Source organism: Hydra vulgaris, chromosome 15, assembly GCF_038396675.1.
Source record: "Hydra vulgaris chromosome 15, alternate assembly HydraT2T_AEP".
NCBI lineage: Eukaryota > Metazoa > Cnidaria > Hydrozoa > Anthoathecata > Hydridae > Hydra > Hydra vulgaris.
Window position 1 is genome coordinate 7,199,956 of NC_088934.1, and position 17,453 is coordinate 7,217,408.

Below are 17,453 nucleotides of genomic sequence, written 5' to 3' on the forward strand. Positions count from 1 at the left end.
ATATATATATATACATATACATATATATTGCTATATATATAATATTATTGCTCCTTTTTGTTGAGCACTCTCCAATATATCTGGTTATTATAAATAATTCCAACGATGAAACAGCATTATTTCAACTACTCAATGAAGAACATACCAATTCCATCAAAAAAACTATACTTAAAATGCTTAACAGAGAAAATAAAGCTTGTTGTAAAATGAATGAGGTGGAAAGCTTTGATGTGCGATAAAAACCCCGACCAGGGGTTTGTTTATCATTTTGATCTTAAAACAAGAAAATGCCCACCGCGACACCCCGATCTTGTAAGTTTTGAGCATGATTTATTAAATATATTAAAAAATATCTCTTATACCACTATCCATAACGATTTTTAAAAGCAATTAAGTAATGATATTGCTAAAATTAAATCTTCGGAAGACTTGTTTATTTTTGCGGATAAAACTCAAAATCTTTATAAAATTGATAAACCTTCATATGAAAAACTTTATATCGATAATATTACTAAAACATATGAAAAGTCTAATACAACACAATACAACAATATTAACATTGAAGCTAAAGTAATAGCAACAAATTTGGGTATTGATGATCGATTAGAACGTCTTGCTATGAAAACAGCATTTATTACCGTAAAAGACCACAAAGAGAATTTCGCCAATAACCCTCAGTGCCGATTAATCAACCCTGCTAAGCCTGAGCTAGGAAAAGTTAGCAAATCTTTACTAGACGACATTAACAAGAAAGTTAGAAATGCTATGCTTGTCCATCAATGGCATAGTACAAATGACGTTTTAAAATGGTTCCATGGCATCAATGACAAAAAAAACTGTGTTTTTGTGCAATATGATATTGTTGATTTTTACCCCCCCCCCCTCCCCCCCCCATTTCTAAACAGTTTCTCCACGATTCTTTGACTCACCAAAAATTTTATTCAAATTTCAGATAATACAACTGATATTATTTACCATTCTAGAAAATCCTTACTTTTTACAAGAAATAATATGTGGGTTAAAAAATCAGGAGATTCCGATTTTGACGTGACAATGGGAAGCTTTGACGGAGCCAAGTTGTGTGAACTGGTAGGCCTTTTTATTTTATATACCATCAGCAAGGAATACGGATTAAGCGCCAACGGTTTATAAAGAGATGACGGGCTTTGCTGTTTCAATGGTATTAGTGGACCGCAATCGGAAATAATAAAGAAAAATCTTATCATTCTTTTTAAAGAAAAATTCAAACTTAATATAACAATAAATTCTAATTTAAAAATTGTTAACTTTCTTGACATTTCGCTCAACTTGTCTGACAATTCTTATCAGCCATATAGGAAAGCAGGTGACATCCCATTATATATCAATGTTAATTCGAACCATCCTCCAAACATTCTTAAAGCTATTCCCTCAATGATATCTAATCGTATAAGAAGTATATCTTCAAGTAATGAAGTTTTAATCGAGCCACTAGTTTTTACAACAGTGCCCTCAAGTCTAGTGGATTTAAAGAAAACATTACTGCCGTTGCCAATGATTCTATAAAAGTTGCAAAATCACGTGCACGAAATATTATTTGGTTTAACCCTCCGTTTTCAATTAATGTCAAGACAAACGTAGCCAAACTTTTCCTAAATTTAATCAATAAAAACTTCCCAAAATCTCATAAATTCCATAAGCTGTTTAATTGAAACAACCTGAAGGTTAGCTATAGCTGTCTTCCAAATATTCGCAACATCATCACTTCACATAACAATAAAATTTTATCAAATTCTTCAAACCTTAATGCTTCAATGTACAGTTGCCGACATAATAATTTATGTCCACTTAATGGAAAATGTTTAACTAAAAATGTCATCTATTTATGTAATGTTAAGACAAATCAGCAAGATGAAGGCAGATATTACATTGGGCTTACAGAAAAAACTTTTAAAGATCGCCTTTACAAGCACAATAATTCCTTTCGTTATGAAAGTGGGTCAAACTCTACTGAACTTTCTAAATTTGTGTGGAGTGTTAAAAAGAAAGGTTTAAATCCTGTCCTTTCATGGAAAATTTTAGACCAGGCTGAACCGTTTAAACCTGGTGCTAAGTCATGTAATTTATGCTTGATGGAAAAATATCATATAATTTCATCCCCATTGCCTTTACTAAATAAGCGAAACGAACTTGTGTCTAAGTGTCGCCATGAAAACAAATATATGATGAACAACTTTAATGTCATCAAAGACACACTCCACTGTATTTTTAATAAATTTTTTTTTTTTGTAACATCTGATGATCGCTATTTGCGTGAATCTCTGAGTAATGTTTTAAATATATCGAGTGTTATAATTATTTAGTTTTTTTACTATATATTGCTCTACTTTGGTATTGAGCACTCTTTAACAAGAAATATTTACACAATTATTACAATATATATATATATATATATATATATATATATATATATATATATATATATATATATATATATATATATATATACATATATATATATAATATATATATATATATATATATATATATATATATATACATATATATATATAATATATATATATATATATATATATATATATATATATATATATATATATATATATATATATATATATATATATATATGTATATATATATATATACATACATACATACATACATGCAGTGCTTACAGAAAGTATTAACACACTCGTAATTTTTTTATTATAGACAACTTCAAATCAATATAAATGTAAAGAAATTTTAATTATGAACTAGTTTTTTTTTAAATGAATAGTAAAACCAATTAAATTTAATTATAATTCAAATATTGTCAACCTGCTTGTTTTTTTTATGAGTTAATTAGAAGTTTAATGACTTCTAGAAAAAATGTCTGAAATTAGGCGTGCAAAAGTATTAGCGCACTCATTTAAAATATATTAGCACACTCGTTTAATTCCTTTGAGAAAAACTTTTTTGGTTAATTTTTGTTAAAAACTCTCTGTTGAATAATAATAGTCAATAAAAAATATAAGAAGAATAAATTAAAGTGGCAGAAATATCATTTGAGATACAGTTAGTTAAAACTTTAAAATTGCAACAACAAAAATATGGGTTTAAGGAGCATATCAATTGAAACAAAGTGGCAAGATGTTGGCCTGAACCAAAGTGGTCTCAGCAATCAAGAAATCGGACATCAACTTAAAATCAGTGAGTGCAGCGTTAGAACAATGCTCAAAAACTATAAGAGTTTGGAACAGTCAAAGCCAAAAGTTGCTCTGGTCGTCCCAAAAAAAATTCAGAATGGGACAAAAATAAAGCAATTATGCTCGCTAGATGCAACCCAATCATGAGAATAGCCGAAATTGCCTCAGACCTGAATACAGCGTTGGGTGCACATTAAGTTAATCGATCAACAATTAGCAAGCTTATGAAGAAAAAACATTTCAACCTTGCAACAAAGAAGTCACTATTAAGTATCAAAGACCGTCTCAAGCGAAAAAAATGGTGCAAAGAGAGATGGACTGTAGAGCAATGGAGAAAAGTAATTTTCTCGGCCTAGTCAAATTTTGAACTTAATCGCAAGAAAAGGGTTGTCGTGAGAAGATACAAAAACAAAAAATATAACCTCATTTTATCATGTCAAGAGTTCAAGGAGGAGGAGTTTCAATCGGCATTTGGGGCTGCATTGCTGAATCTAGCAATGGAGTGGTGCATCTTTACACTGATTGCCTTAATCAAAATCGATATAGAGAGATATTAGAAGATTATTTAAAGCCATCAATGGATGTTTTCAAGGCTGACTCCACCTGGCAATTTCAACAAGATAACGCTCCTTTTCACACAGCACACTCAATTAAGCAATACATGGAAGAAAAACGGTTGAATCTAATGCCTTGGCCCGCTCGTTTACCCGATTTAAATCCTATTGAGAATCTTTGGAGTTAAATGGACTGCAAATTACAAAAAAAGAAAGCCCACTAACTTGGTGCAGCCCAAAACGCAAATGCAAGAGTTGTAGAATACCGTGTTGCAAATTTTAATTAATCTGAATTAATCAGAAAACTTATAGATTCTATGCCGCGTAGAGTCTTGGCATGCCTTAAAAACAAAGGTGGTCACACCTTTGTTTTTAAGGCATGCCAAGACTCTACACCAAGTTTAATTTTACTACTTGCCTTTGAATGATTGTGGTAACACATGAAACTCAGAGTTGCAATATTAAATTATATTATAAATATTAGCAATTAGCTAATTCCTTCTACTGCGGGTAACAGTAACATATTTACTATATAGGTCTAGTTTATCTATTGAGCACTCTTTAAAGTATACAATATTATACATGATAATATAAAGATATTTTCTTTAATCATATATATACACTTACGTATATATATATATATATATATATATATATATATATATATATATATATATATATATATATATATATATATATATATATATATATATATATATATATATATATATATATATATATAGTTGCATTTGAGAGCATGAAATAGATGCATTTGAGAGCAGCAAGTTGTTGCATTTGAGAGCACGAAAAGTAAAAAATGATTCTTTTGACAACAAATATGTCACTTTTAATTACTTTTGAATTTCATCCAACATTTCCGCGTCGTCAAAAAGTTGAAACCATTAATTTAATTGGAATTTAATCACTTTTTAAAAAAACCGCAAAAACGCAAATTTAATTGACCAGAATGTTTTTAAAAACATTTTGAATGTTTTTAAAACATTCTGAATGTTTTTAATAATATAAACAATGATTTTATTTTTATTTTTTTTGATAAAATGTTTTTATTTCAATTTTTTTACTATAAATCATGCACGGAGTGTTGCTACATCAACTATCGTATAGCCTGTTGCTACAAGGAAGTGCTGCTACATCGACTATCTTATAGCCTGTTGCTACAAGGGAGTGTTGCTACATTGACTATCTTATAGCCTGACTCGCAAGGGAGTGCTGCTACATCGACTGAGGCTTTGGTTGGGGTAGGCAGTCTATCAAGTAATTAAAAAAAATTCCGGTGTTGCATTTTAATTTTTTTTTTGTGTCAAAAAAATACTGAAAAACTTTCTGACAACCAGTTAGGACCACTGAGCTATCAATGATATGCTTTTAAGAGAAAAACAAACCTATTTATAAATCTCTTATAAGGTCTGCGTATGCAGAAAAGATGTGCATGTTAATTTTTTTGCTCTAAAAGCAATTTTTCAGAATGAATTATTTTACTAAAAAATATAGAAGTAAATAATGAATAGGTATAGATATGATCGATGTGAGATAGATAAGTATGGAAATGGTAGGTTTGGTAAAGACCCGTTTTTTATGGTTCCAGAAAGAAATTTATACAAAGAAAAAGTATAGAAAAGGTCGGTGTGGAAAAGAAAATGGCATTAGGAAAAGCAGTTTACCTAGAATTTTAAACTCTTTATAAAAAACAAATAAAAAAAACCCTTTATAAATATATACATTTTCTCAAAATAAAAGAAAATAAGAAACTTCAAAATCAAATACTAAAAAAATTATAACTTTAAAATTCTAAAGAAAGCATCAATTGCAGTTGTAACAATGTTTACTATTTAAAATTGTGTATACCAATATTGCAATGTAAAAACATAAGCATTTCTCCTGTTTCTGGAGCCAACCTATTTCATCGTGAAGAATAAATTTGTCCTTTGCAACTGAATAATCGTTCACTTTCAACAGAAGATGGCGGGCATGATAAATACTTCTGAACTATTGGAGCTAATTGCTTGAAGTTATTCTTATTTGCTCCCCACCGTGCTATAGGACTATCTTGTTTCATGATAATGTTGTTGCTCAAATACATTAAAAATTTTCAATTTTAGATGTTTACTTTCTGTTTCTTGCAGAACTTGATGTGTTTTCGAACAAAGTGTTTTTATTTTTAATAAAATTTTCAAAGCAGTTTGAAAAATCGAAATCTAGATTTATTGTATTTGATGACAAACTAACCTCATAATGAAATTCCATATGATCTTTTTGTTTAAGACTTTTTGAGCAATCTACAAGCCATTTAATAATATTTCTAAATTAACTATCAGCTTCTTCATTTAGAAAAAAAATTATGTTTACACCTTGGATCTAAAAATGTGGCTATAATAAAATTTTTGTTGTTGAGTTATTTTTCAAATCTTTCATTCGCTGATTTTTTACATTCTTTTAATGTTGTTCCTAATCCTAAAAACAGAGGAGACTGTTCAGCTTGAACCAACATAGTTTATATAACTGGTACAGCTGGAATTATAGCAGATGCAGTTGCTTCATGCTCACTTAATAAATTTGTTATATCATTAAACATTTTTAAAAATTGTAGTAATTTTTCTAAAATAATCCTTTCATTGTTTTTGACTTTAGTTCAGAGTTGTCATTATCTCAACAAAATGGGATCAAAGCACTCTTTTTATTTTTATTTAAACTATTAAAAGAATTTTTGAACAGAAAATAAAATATTGACTATTCCAACTTGTTGTAATGTCTTGTTGGAACCAATATAGCAAAAGTAAATGAATAAAAAAAGTTGCCAATTAATCCGTACATCACTAATATATCAGGGGCTGTTCTAGGAAAATAATTTGGGCAGCTGTACCCTGATACCCCCCCTCCCTTATCTCAGCGAAATTTAGTGGTAATATTGCTGAATGTAGGCGTTTTTTTGCGAAAATAGCAATATTTGCCATAGAAAAAAAAAATAAAGATCCTCAATTTTGAATTTGGTCAGTGCTGTCAAAAATCGTGTAGAATAGCCCTATATATATATATATATATATATATATATATATATATATATATATATATATATATATATATATATATATATATATATATATATATATATATATATATATATATATATATATATATATATATATATATATATATATATATATGTAAATTATGTTAGTGTATTTTACAAATAGAGTGCTCAATGTTCTTAAAGCACAGAGCAATAATAAATTAAATTAGTAAAAAACACTTATCTAACTTTTATCTTTGACTTAAAGTTTCACCATTGCTGGATCATCAGGAAGAACTCTTCCTGATGATCCAGCAATGGTGAAACTTCAAGTCGAAGATAAAAGTTAGATAAGTGTTTTTTACTAATTTATATATATATATATATATATATATATATATATATATATATATATATATATATATATATATATATATATATATATATATATATATATATATATATGTATATAATATAAATATATGTTATATATGTATTGTATATATGTATACTATATATATTATATATATATATATATATATATATATATATATATATATATATATATATATATATATTTATATAATATATATATACACTATTTTTTTACTTTTTAAAAACATTAACTTTTTTAAATTACTGCAATAATATTAATTACCGCTAAACAAGTTAAATGTTATTAATATTATAATATTAATATTATTTTATTAATATTATTTCATTTTATAACAAAACTTACGTTTTGTGCAAATTTTTGATACAGTCGTTTATTTAACATTTAATTTTGAGTAATAAAAAAAAAACTTTTCAGGAAAGAAGACCGAAAAAACAATTGCGACAAAAATAAGATAATTTTTTTTAAGAACAAATAAAATTTCAATATTTAGTAATATTCAACTTGTTTCTCCGCGCAGCGGCCTTGATTGTCAAGGTTTGTGTTTCGGAGTTATAGAATTGAGAGAGGGTTATACCACAAATAAGTAGCCTCCTCATCTGTAGTGGCTTTCTTGGCCTTGAGGAGGTGAATTAACAAAAAAAAAATTAGTTTTAAATTAAATCATATACTTTTTATCAGAATTTAATTATGTTTTCATTATCTTTGCTTCAAGCTTAAAAAATCAATCATTACAATAAAATAAAAGAAAAGAAAAATAAACTCTTAATTTTTAGTTTTTTTCATTTGTAAATAGCGCTTATATCAAACATTTTTCAGTCATTCAAACTTTTGCAACAATATTTTTACATAAACGTCATTTAGTTTTAATCAATTCGTCATTCAAAGTTAATGTGACCTTTTTTTAAATTAATTACTTCTTTTCTCTTAACGCTTATTGAATAATTTCAGTAAGAGTTAAAAAATGATATAAAGTTGCTTAACCAAAATCTGCTCTACTCGTAATGCTTTAAAACGAGGCCTGTGTATATATACATATATATATATATATATATATATATATATATATATATATATATATATATATATATATACATATATATATATATATATATATATATATATATCAGTATGTGTATATATATATATCAGTATGTGTGTATATATATATATATATATATATATCAGTAGCTAATCTAGGAAAATAATTTGGGCGTATATATATATATATATATATATATATATATATATATATATATATATATGTATATCTATATATATATATGTATATATATATATATATCTATCTATATATATATATATATATGTATATATATATATATGGGTCATTCCATGCCAAGTGGTGCAAATTTTAATGAGGTCCCTCATGGACCATCTCAGATTTTATTGAAATTTTTTGATTTTGTACATATATATGTTAAAAGCATGTTTTAAAAATTTTAGATCAATATCTAATATGGTTCTTGAGAAAACGCTATTTAAGTAGTGGGCTATTTTGCATAAAATTTCACTCTACAAGAAAAAAGGGTTTTTTCATCATTTTTAACAGCCAATAACTTTTGAACAAGTTAGTTTTATACTTCAATTATTATAAGATAGCAAGTGTGCTGTGGATACTTTGAAAAAAGAAAAAAATATTATTTCTGGCATCTTAACTTTTTCCATAATGGCGGGCTAAAGTTGATTTTTTTGTTTTAAGAATAAGTTTTTTTGTGATTTTAAAGACCTTAATCTTAAAAACTAGTTACAAAGTTAATACAAATCAAATTGCCTGCTGATCTACATGTGGTGGATAAACATTTTTAAAAAAATCAGTTGATTAAAGAGCTGCATTCAAAAGTTATAGGTCTCCAAAATGAGTCAGATCGAGATTTTCGTAAAATTGATCTGTGATGCAAAGCATCTGTTACCTAAGATGGCACTTTTTTTTTTTTATAAAATTTTTTATACGCATCAATTAAAGACTGTTAATTAATAAAAACCAAAAAAATTAATGGGCGCTTATTTATAACCCCCAAAAGGTAGTCTCTAAAAGTCAGGTAAATTTTCCATAAAATTCTGAAATTGACATAATAAATAAATGCATTGAATTATATAATGTTATTTATTATGAAATATCAATTAAAAAATATCAATGCTTAAAGCCTTTTAATCCCTTTAGATAAAGAACTTTTAAATCCCAATAGATAAAGTCCCCTCCCCTCTGTCCCCTCCCCTCTTTATAATACAATAATTTTTTTAATGAAAAACAAACAAAATGTTTTTAAGAAAATAAACAAAAATAATAAAATTTACAAAAAGTTAAATTTCTCAAATAATAAAATAATCTCATTGATTTCTTTTAAGTCAATACTATAAAATCTTCCACTGTTTGACTGGACTTTAAGAGATTGCACTTTGCATAAAATATGCATTAGAGGTACCCAACAAAGATCATCTCTGCATGGCCACGTAAACTTGTTACATAAAGACTTTTTCATGAATTTCATATTAAGATCTTGATGCTCTTCTGAAATACTAAGAATATTTCCTAAATACCATTGAGCATCGTAAACGCAGGCCACATATTCTCCTGGTGAGTAACTGGAAATTTTATTAATATAAATTCTGCAAGTAGAAAAATCCACATTAGTGCAAATAATATCAAATGAGACTCTTCTTATTTTTATTGAGGTAAGTGACATTGGGATAAAACTGTGGTGGTTTCGTGTCCCAGGTATTGTCGAACAAGAACGATATCTCTCTTCCAAATTGAAGTTTGTAGTATGTGTTTCTATTGAAACTTTGTCAACAAAAAAAAAAGATATTCCTTTGACGTGTTGAACACACCAGCTGTACATTTTGCTTGGTGTGTCAATAGGATCGTTTAGTGATTGTAGACTGGCTCGTGCAACAAGACGTTTCACTGTTCCACCAACACCATCACAAGGGCTTTTACCATGCGATGTTGCAAAAAAGTGCCACTCTGCAGTCATGTCAAAATCGTGTTTATGGTAGCATAAGTTGATAAGATTTTTGTAATTTTTATATTGTGATGCAGCTCCATCACTAAAATAGATAATGTGTTCAAATGTTTGTAATTGTTTAAGTTTATCAATAACATTACCGATAAAGCAATGAACAGCATCTGTTCCATGTTTCAGATGATCTGATATAACACAATAACTTTGACTATCAAGTTTTCCATCTTTTATAAAATACGCAACAAAGGGGTGCACAGTTGCTTGGCTGTTATTCCAGTGAAAACCTTGCACTGCATCCTGTATTAGAAAACTATAGTTTTCTGCAAAGTCAAGAAGAACCAAAGCTTGATTTTCTTTTAAATTAGTTTTCAAATGTTGGTAGTAGGTGGCTTGACTTTTTGATATAAAATGATGCACTCGTAAACTATCTAACTGTTCATAAACCATTTCAATAAATTCATCTAAAGGTAGAGTTGCTGGTACTAAAGTACATTGGTAATTTGATTTTTGCCATTGATAAAAGTTAACTTCACTAATTTCTTTTTCTGTAAACAAAGTGTCAATGTAGTCTAACAAAACCTTTTTAGCAGGACATTTATCGCAGCTATGCAGCATACAATCTCTATTTTCAATGCTACAAACCATTAATTTTAATAAGATTTTGTAATCAGAAATTCCAGGAATTTTCTGTACAAGGAGCTTTACATTTTGATGGTACTGGCAAACACAAACTGCATGCAGACCAGAAGCACCACCCACAGGAATGCACCACTTGGGCCTTAGCTCACAAAATTTTGAAAATCCAACTTTAAGATAATTATATTTCTTTTTAAACTCAATATGTAGCTCTTTCATATTGACTAGTAGAAGGCGCTTTTGGATATGTTGCTTTTTACTATCTACTTTAACTGAAACAAACTCTTTTTTTCCTGGACAAACCCTTGAATATTCATCGCATTCGTAGAAATGAACAACCTCTGTAATTACATCTTCGCTTAGTTTTCTACCCGATTTTGGAGAAGGTTTTGATAGTATTCCACTTTTTTTACTTAATTTTCTGGCTTGTACTACAGATCTTTTTGAAGTAAAAAAAAACTTCTGAGTTTTCTCTATTGACCAACTGTCTGGAGTGAGTGTAAGAAGTGTGATTTTTTCAGAATTTGACAATGTTTTTTCAAATTTTGACTTAATTTGAGTCATAATATTGTCTAAATCTGTGTTTGTTTTTTTCAAACATTTTTTTGAGGGTGATTCAATTCCACAAAGTGCAGCTATTTCTAAACCTAGCACATTGGCAACAGCCTTTTGTGTATGAGCTCTTACGCTATCAATTTTACGCTTTCCATATGCAACTCTATCTTTTTTTGAAACAAGTTTTAGAGGTGAGCATCCAAAACTTGCAATACTTGAATTAAGATCTTCTTTTAATGTATGGTTGTCAACATAAATTTCTTTTTCTTGGAGTTCATTTTCTTTTGTATTATGTTTGCAATTCAGAACTTTTCTGCAACTAGTGCAAATTTTTTGACCAGGTATTAAACCAAAATCTTTGGCATATGAAAGACTGATAACTCTAAGAGAATCTAAAAAATAACGGAAATAATTATTAAATATTTTTTTTTTAATTTATTTAGTGTTATTAAGGTATTTTTATTAAATTAAGATATTAAATATTGAAACTTACTTTTCACATTTTTTGCGTGCTTGTTCAACGGATTACAACAATACCTGCGATGTTCATTCTCATACCTCGACAAGTAAACTTTCTCGTGATAGCTACAAATAAAATCTATGGGATTTATTTTGCTTCTCAAAGAAATAAGCTCTTGGTTTAGTTTAGACAGTTCTTGGTAGCGTTTACTTTTATTAGATAGATAGCACTGTTCATTTAATGCTTTACCAATACAGCAAGTAGAAAGCTCAGGCATATTACTTATTATTAATTAGTTCTAAAATACAACAATTTATTTGGTTTTATTAGTACTTTTTAGATTGACATACTAGTAATATAGAATTAAATGAAACAATAACTAAACTTTTAAAAAGTAATAATTTTTTATGGAAAATTTACCTGACTTTTAGAGACTACCTTTTGGGGGTTATAAATAAGCGCCCATTAATTTTTTTGGTTTTTATTAATTAACAGTCTTTAATTGATGCGTATAAAAAATTTTATAAAAAAAAAAAAGTGCCATCTTAGGTAACAGATGCTTTGCATCACAGATCAATTTTACGAAAATCTCGATCTGACTCATTTTGGAGACCTATAACTTTTGAATGCAGCTCTTTAATCAACTGATTTTTTTAAAAATGTTTATCCACCACATGTAGATCAGCAGGCAATTTGATTTGTATTAACTTTGTAACTAGTTTTTAAGATTAAGGTCTTTAAAATCACAAAAAAACTTATTCTTAAAACAAAAAAATCAACTTTAGCCCGCCATTATGGAAAAAGTTAAGATGCCAGAAATAATATTTTTTTCTTTTTTCAAAGTATCCACAGCACACTTGCTATCTTATAATAATTGAAGTATAAAACTAACTTGTTCAAAAGTTATTGGCTGTTAAAAATGATGAAAAAACCCTTTTTTCTTGTAGAGTGACATTTTATGCAAAATAGCCCACGACTTAAAGAGCGTTTTCTCAAGAACCATATTAGATATTGATCTAAAATTTTTAAAACATGCTTTTAACATATATATGTACAAAATCAAAAAAGTTCAATAAAATCTGAGATGGTCCATAAGGGACCTTTGCACCACTTGGCATGGAATGACCCATATGTATATATATATATATATATATATATATATATATATATATATGTATATATATATATATATATATATATATATATATATATATATATATATGTATATATATGTATGTATATATATATATATATATATATATATATATATATATATATATATATATATATATATATATATATATATATATATATATATATATATATATATATATATATATAGTTTGTTGCGTTTGGGAAGCACGGAAGGAAAAAAGTGATTCTTACGCCAACATATACGTCACTTTTAATTACTTTTGACTTTCGTCCAACATTTACATGTTGGACGAAAGTCAAAACCATTAATTTAATTACAAATTAATCGTTTTTTAAAAAAACCACAAAAACGCAAATTTAATTGACCAGAATGTTTTTAAAACTATTCTGAATATTTTTAAAACATTCTGAATGTTTTTAACAATATAAACAATGATTTTATTTTTATTTTCTTTAATAAAATGTTTTTATTTTTTTTAATAAAATGTTTTTATTTTTATTTTTTTTACTGTAAATCATGCGCGCAGTGTTGTTACATCGACTATCGTATAGCCTGACTCGCAAGGGAGTGCTGCTACATCGACTGACAAATAGCCTGACTTGCAAGGGAGTGCTGCTATATCGACTGAGGGTTTGGTTGGGGCAGGCGGTCTATCAATTAATAAAAAAAAAATTCCGGTCTTGCATTTTAATTTTTACTTTTTCTCAACAAAAATGGAAAAAACTTTCTGACAACATATAAGAGTTCTATATATATATATATATATATATATATATATATATATATATATATATATATATATATATATATATATATATATATATATATATATATATATATATATATATATATATATATATATATATATATATATATATATATATATATATATATATATATATATATATATATATCAGGCCTTGTTAAGAAGCGCTACGCAGCTCGCATTTTGCTTGCGAAAAGGCGATTTGCCTACACGTTCAGCAGTTTTGCGCTACGCAAAAACTTATATCTTTTAGAATATTTAAATTATCTTTTGAATAAACGTCACGTTAACGATTATCGTTAACGTGACGTTTATTCAGAAGAAATAAAGTCGTAAGTAAAAGCATTTAACTGCAATTGTAAACTAATAGATTTTTTTGTTAAAGAAACAGTTTGTTTCATTATTTTTTTTTTGTTATTAAAAATTAGTTAAAAAAAAAAGTGTTTTAAGTTTTATCTTAAGGAATTAAATATATAAATTCCTTTTAAATATAAAAATTATTTTTAGTCATAATAAGTTTAAAAAATGCACGATTTATTTTGATGTAAATATTTTATTAATAAGATATTTTGTTTATTGTTAATTCCATAACGTAAAGTTTTAATGACATTCATTTAATTTATGAAAATAAATTATGATCACGAATATGTTATCGGTAACTGATAAATAACAAAAAAAAAACTTTATTGTTTAAAAACATTATTAAAAAGAGTTCACAAATTAAATAAGAAAAAATGTATTAACAGTTAATGAAATAACCAAAAACCAAATATAAAATCATAAGAAAATAAACAAATATTTTACGTTTCATGAAAAAAATATTTTTTTCAAAATAAAATTTATTTCATATTTGAAAAAAAAAAATAAAAATGATTTTTTTAATGAGAACTTAGATTTTATTTGTAACTTTTGTTATAGTGAGAAAAAAACAAACTGTTTGTATGATTTTTAACGCGTTAATAAAATAACTTTAATTACAATGCGGTACTTGAAAAGACGCTAGTGACGCAATATAACTTCTAACGATGCAAAATATATTTGCTGAGTTGAGTTACTTAGAAATGCGTTACGCGTTTTCGCAACGCAGCGAAATCTCGTAACAATGCCTGATATATATATATATATATATATATATATATATATATATATATATATATATATATATATATATATATATATATATATATATATATATATATCAGTGGCTATTCTAGGAAAATAATTTGGGCGGCGGTACCTTGTGTACTGGCACCTGTCGTAAGGAAATTTGGTGGAAACATTGCCATGTGTTGGCATTTTTTTGCAAATAAATACAATATTTGCTGTATTAAAAAAAAAAAGGCCTCAATTTCTGAATTTAGGCATTGCCCAAATGCATTCAGTGTTGTCGAAAAGGGTCTAGAATGGCCCCTGTATATGTATATATGTATACATACATATACATATATATATATATATATATATATATATATATATATATATATATATATATATATATATATATATATATATAAATATTTATGTATATATATATATGTATATATATATATATGTATATATATACAGTCTTCTCCATTTGAAATTTAATGCCAGCACACAAAAAAGCGCTGGCAGGAAGGTCATTTTTAAGTTAGCCTGCGCGATTTTAAAAAGTAATTTTTTTCTGCTATTTAAATTAAAATAAAAATAGCGAAAAGAATGCTTTGAAAAACACTAGATAAAATAATTTTAAAAAAACCCGGTGAAAAAAGGCCCCATTTCATAAAAGTTTAATGAATAAACAAACAAGTTTTGTTTCAATTTAAAACTAAACGCTAGCTTTTTTGGCAAGCACTTTTTTATGCGCTCGCCAAAGTTTTTGCGGGCATGTAGGCGTGCACGAAAAAACTTTAGCTCGAAAGCGCTTGCTAAATGGAGAAGACTGTATATATATATATATATATATATATATATATATATATATATATATATATATATATATATATATATATATATATATATTATATATATATATATATATTTATATATATATATATATATATATATATATATATATATATATATATAAATTATGTGAGTGTATTCTACAAATAGAGTGCTCAATGTTCTTAAAGAACAGAGCAATAATAGATTAATAAAAACACTTATCAAATTTTTTCTTCAACAACTTATTTCACCATCAGTAAGTTCATCAGGAAGAATGTCTAAACATCAAAAAATTGAAATTATAAAAAAAGTACTTCACAGGAATTTGGGAATTGTTATAATTAATTATGTAATAACTACAGTTATTTTGCAACCAGGAAGTTGCATTAACTACATGAAAATTAAAAAATTAATCATGAAAAGAATTCTTTAGAATTAGAATAATTTTAGTCTGATCATTTGTTTTTATAATTTTTTAAAGGGTACTTAATTTCATGTCTGCATTTAGAAATTAATTCAGAATTTTTGTTTAGTAAATTTTCTTGATCCAAATAAGTAATAATTTCAAATTTTTCTTGTAAACATAGTAAACATTTTTTGGAAAACATTATTATAGGCAGGCGCAGTTTTTAGAATAGACCAGTTTAATTTAAAATTAATATTTTTTTCTTCTAGTTGCCAAATATATTTTGACAGCATAGTCTATTTAGAGTACTTTTTATGTTTAAAAGATTGTTTGGTTGGCATAACGTTTTTTCCATTCACCCTCGGTTAAGCCAATATATTGTTTACCAGGGTTTTTTTATTTTAATGGTAATTCATCTCTTTAAAGCCGAAAAGACCACTGCAGATGATGAAACTATTTAATTGTGGTTATAACCCTCTCTCAACTCTAACTCCAAAACACGAACCTTGACAAACAAGGAACCTTGAACTAGGAACCTCTTGCTTATGAAGCAAGCACTCTACCACTACACCACTACCGCATTTATATATAGTATTGTAAATATTATTTATAAACGCATTGTGTTGTGAGGAAACAATGCATTTGTTTTTTATATTTTTTAATAAGCATTTGCCATTCGTAGGGCAGTCAGTTTTTTGCTTGCAATTACAATTTTCATTATTTTTGTCTTTAAAAATTCATTTTTATTGACCAATGCAAAATTGTGGCCTTTTATGATTCTTTCAATATTTTTTGTACAGCTATAGCTTATTTTAATAGTGTTTCTGTTAAAAATTTTGTGCAATTTATTTGGAGGGAAATAATTCTCTATTAATTTTAAAATTTCCCAATATTTGTTCAAACATTTTTGCTGTACGGAGGTTTGAACCAAATAATATTTCTATGTCTATTTTGCTTTTTTGCAATTTTTGTTTCAAATTTTAGCTCAAAGTTTTTAAATCCACTTTTTTTTAGAGCAGATGCTCATACATGCATTTAGAAGAGTTAAAAATATTTTCATTAGGAGAGTCTTGATTTAGTCCATTGTTAATTGAAATATTGTTAAATGAAAATTAAAAAAATTGTTAGTAAATTCTGCAAAAATGTTATAATAAAATTAATATTTACTACTAATAAAATGCAAAATAATTTTTGTTTAAAAGATCCTCTTCCAAAGCTACATAAACCTCATGTTGTTTACAAATTTTCTTGCGCTGACTAATAATGCCAGTTATATTGGAGAAATCTCCAGACATTTAACAACTAAGATTAATGACCACCTTAGGGCTGGTATATTAACATTAAATACATCAGTTAATTGTAAAAATCTGTCTAACTGTAATTCATTTGTGATTTTGGCT

The 17,453-nt window shown here is 26.7% G+C and overlaps 2 protein-coding genes across 3 annotated transcripts in view; one reads left to right on the forward strand and one right to left on the reverse strand.

The window, feature by feature from the left end:
- Positions 1-17,453, forward strand: part of LOC136072122 (lysophosphatidylcholine acyltransferase 2-like) — a 64,286-nt gene that overhangs the window by 12,926 nt on the left and 33,907 nt on the right. The window lies entirely within an intron of this gene.
- On the reverse strand, positions 9,444-12,183 carry LOC136091630 (uncharacterized). Its single transcript, XM_065819339.1, has 2 exons — positions 11,833-12,183; positions 9,444-11,731 (listed from the first exon to the last, which is right to left on the reverse strand). Exons 1-2 carry the CDS (start codon positions 12,074-12,076, stop codon positions 9,477-9,479), a joined length of 2,499 nt encoding a protein of 832 aa, XP_065675411.1. The 5' UTR covers positions 12,077-12,183; the 3' UTR covers positions 9,444-9,476.

Bases quoted from the DNA above. Each gene is read 5' to 3' on its own strand.
- LOC136091630 (XM_065819339.1), bottom strand. From the start codon at position 12,076: ATGCCTGAGCTTTCTACTTGCTGTATTGGTAAAGCATTAAATGAACAG. The intron at 11,732-11,832 runs GTAAGTTTCAAT...GTTATTTTTTAG, and splicing joins GCACGCAAAAAATGTGAAAA to ATTCTCTTAGAGTTATCAGT.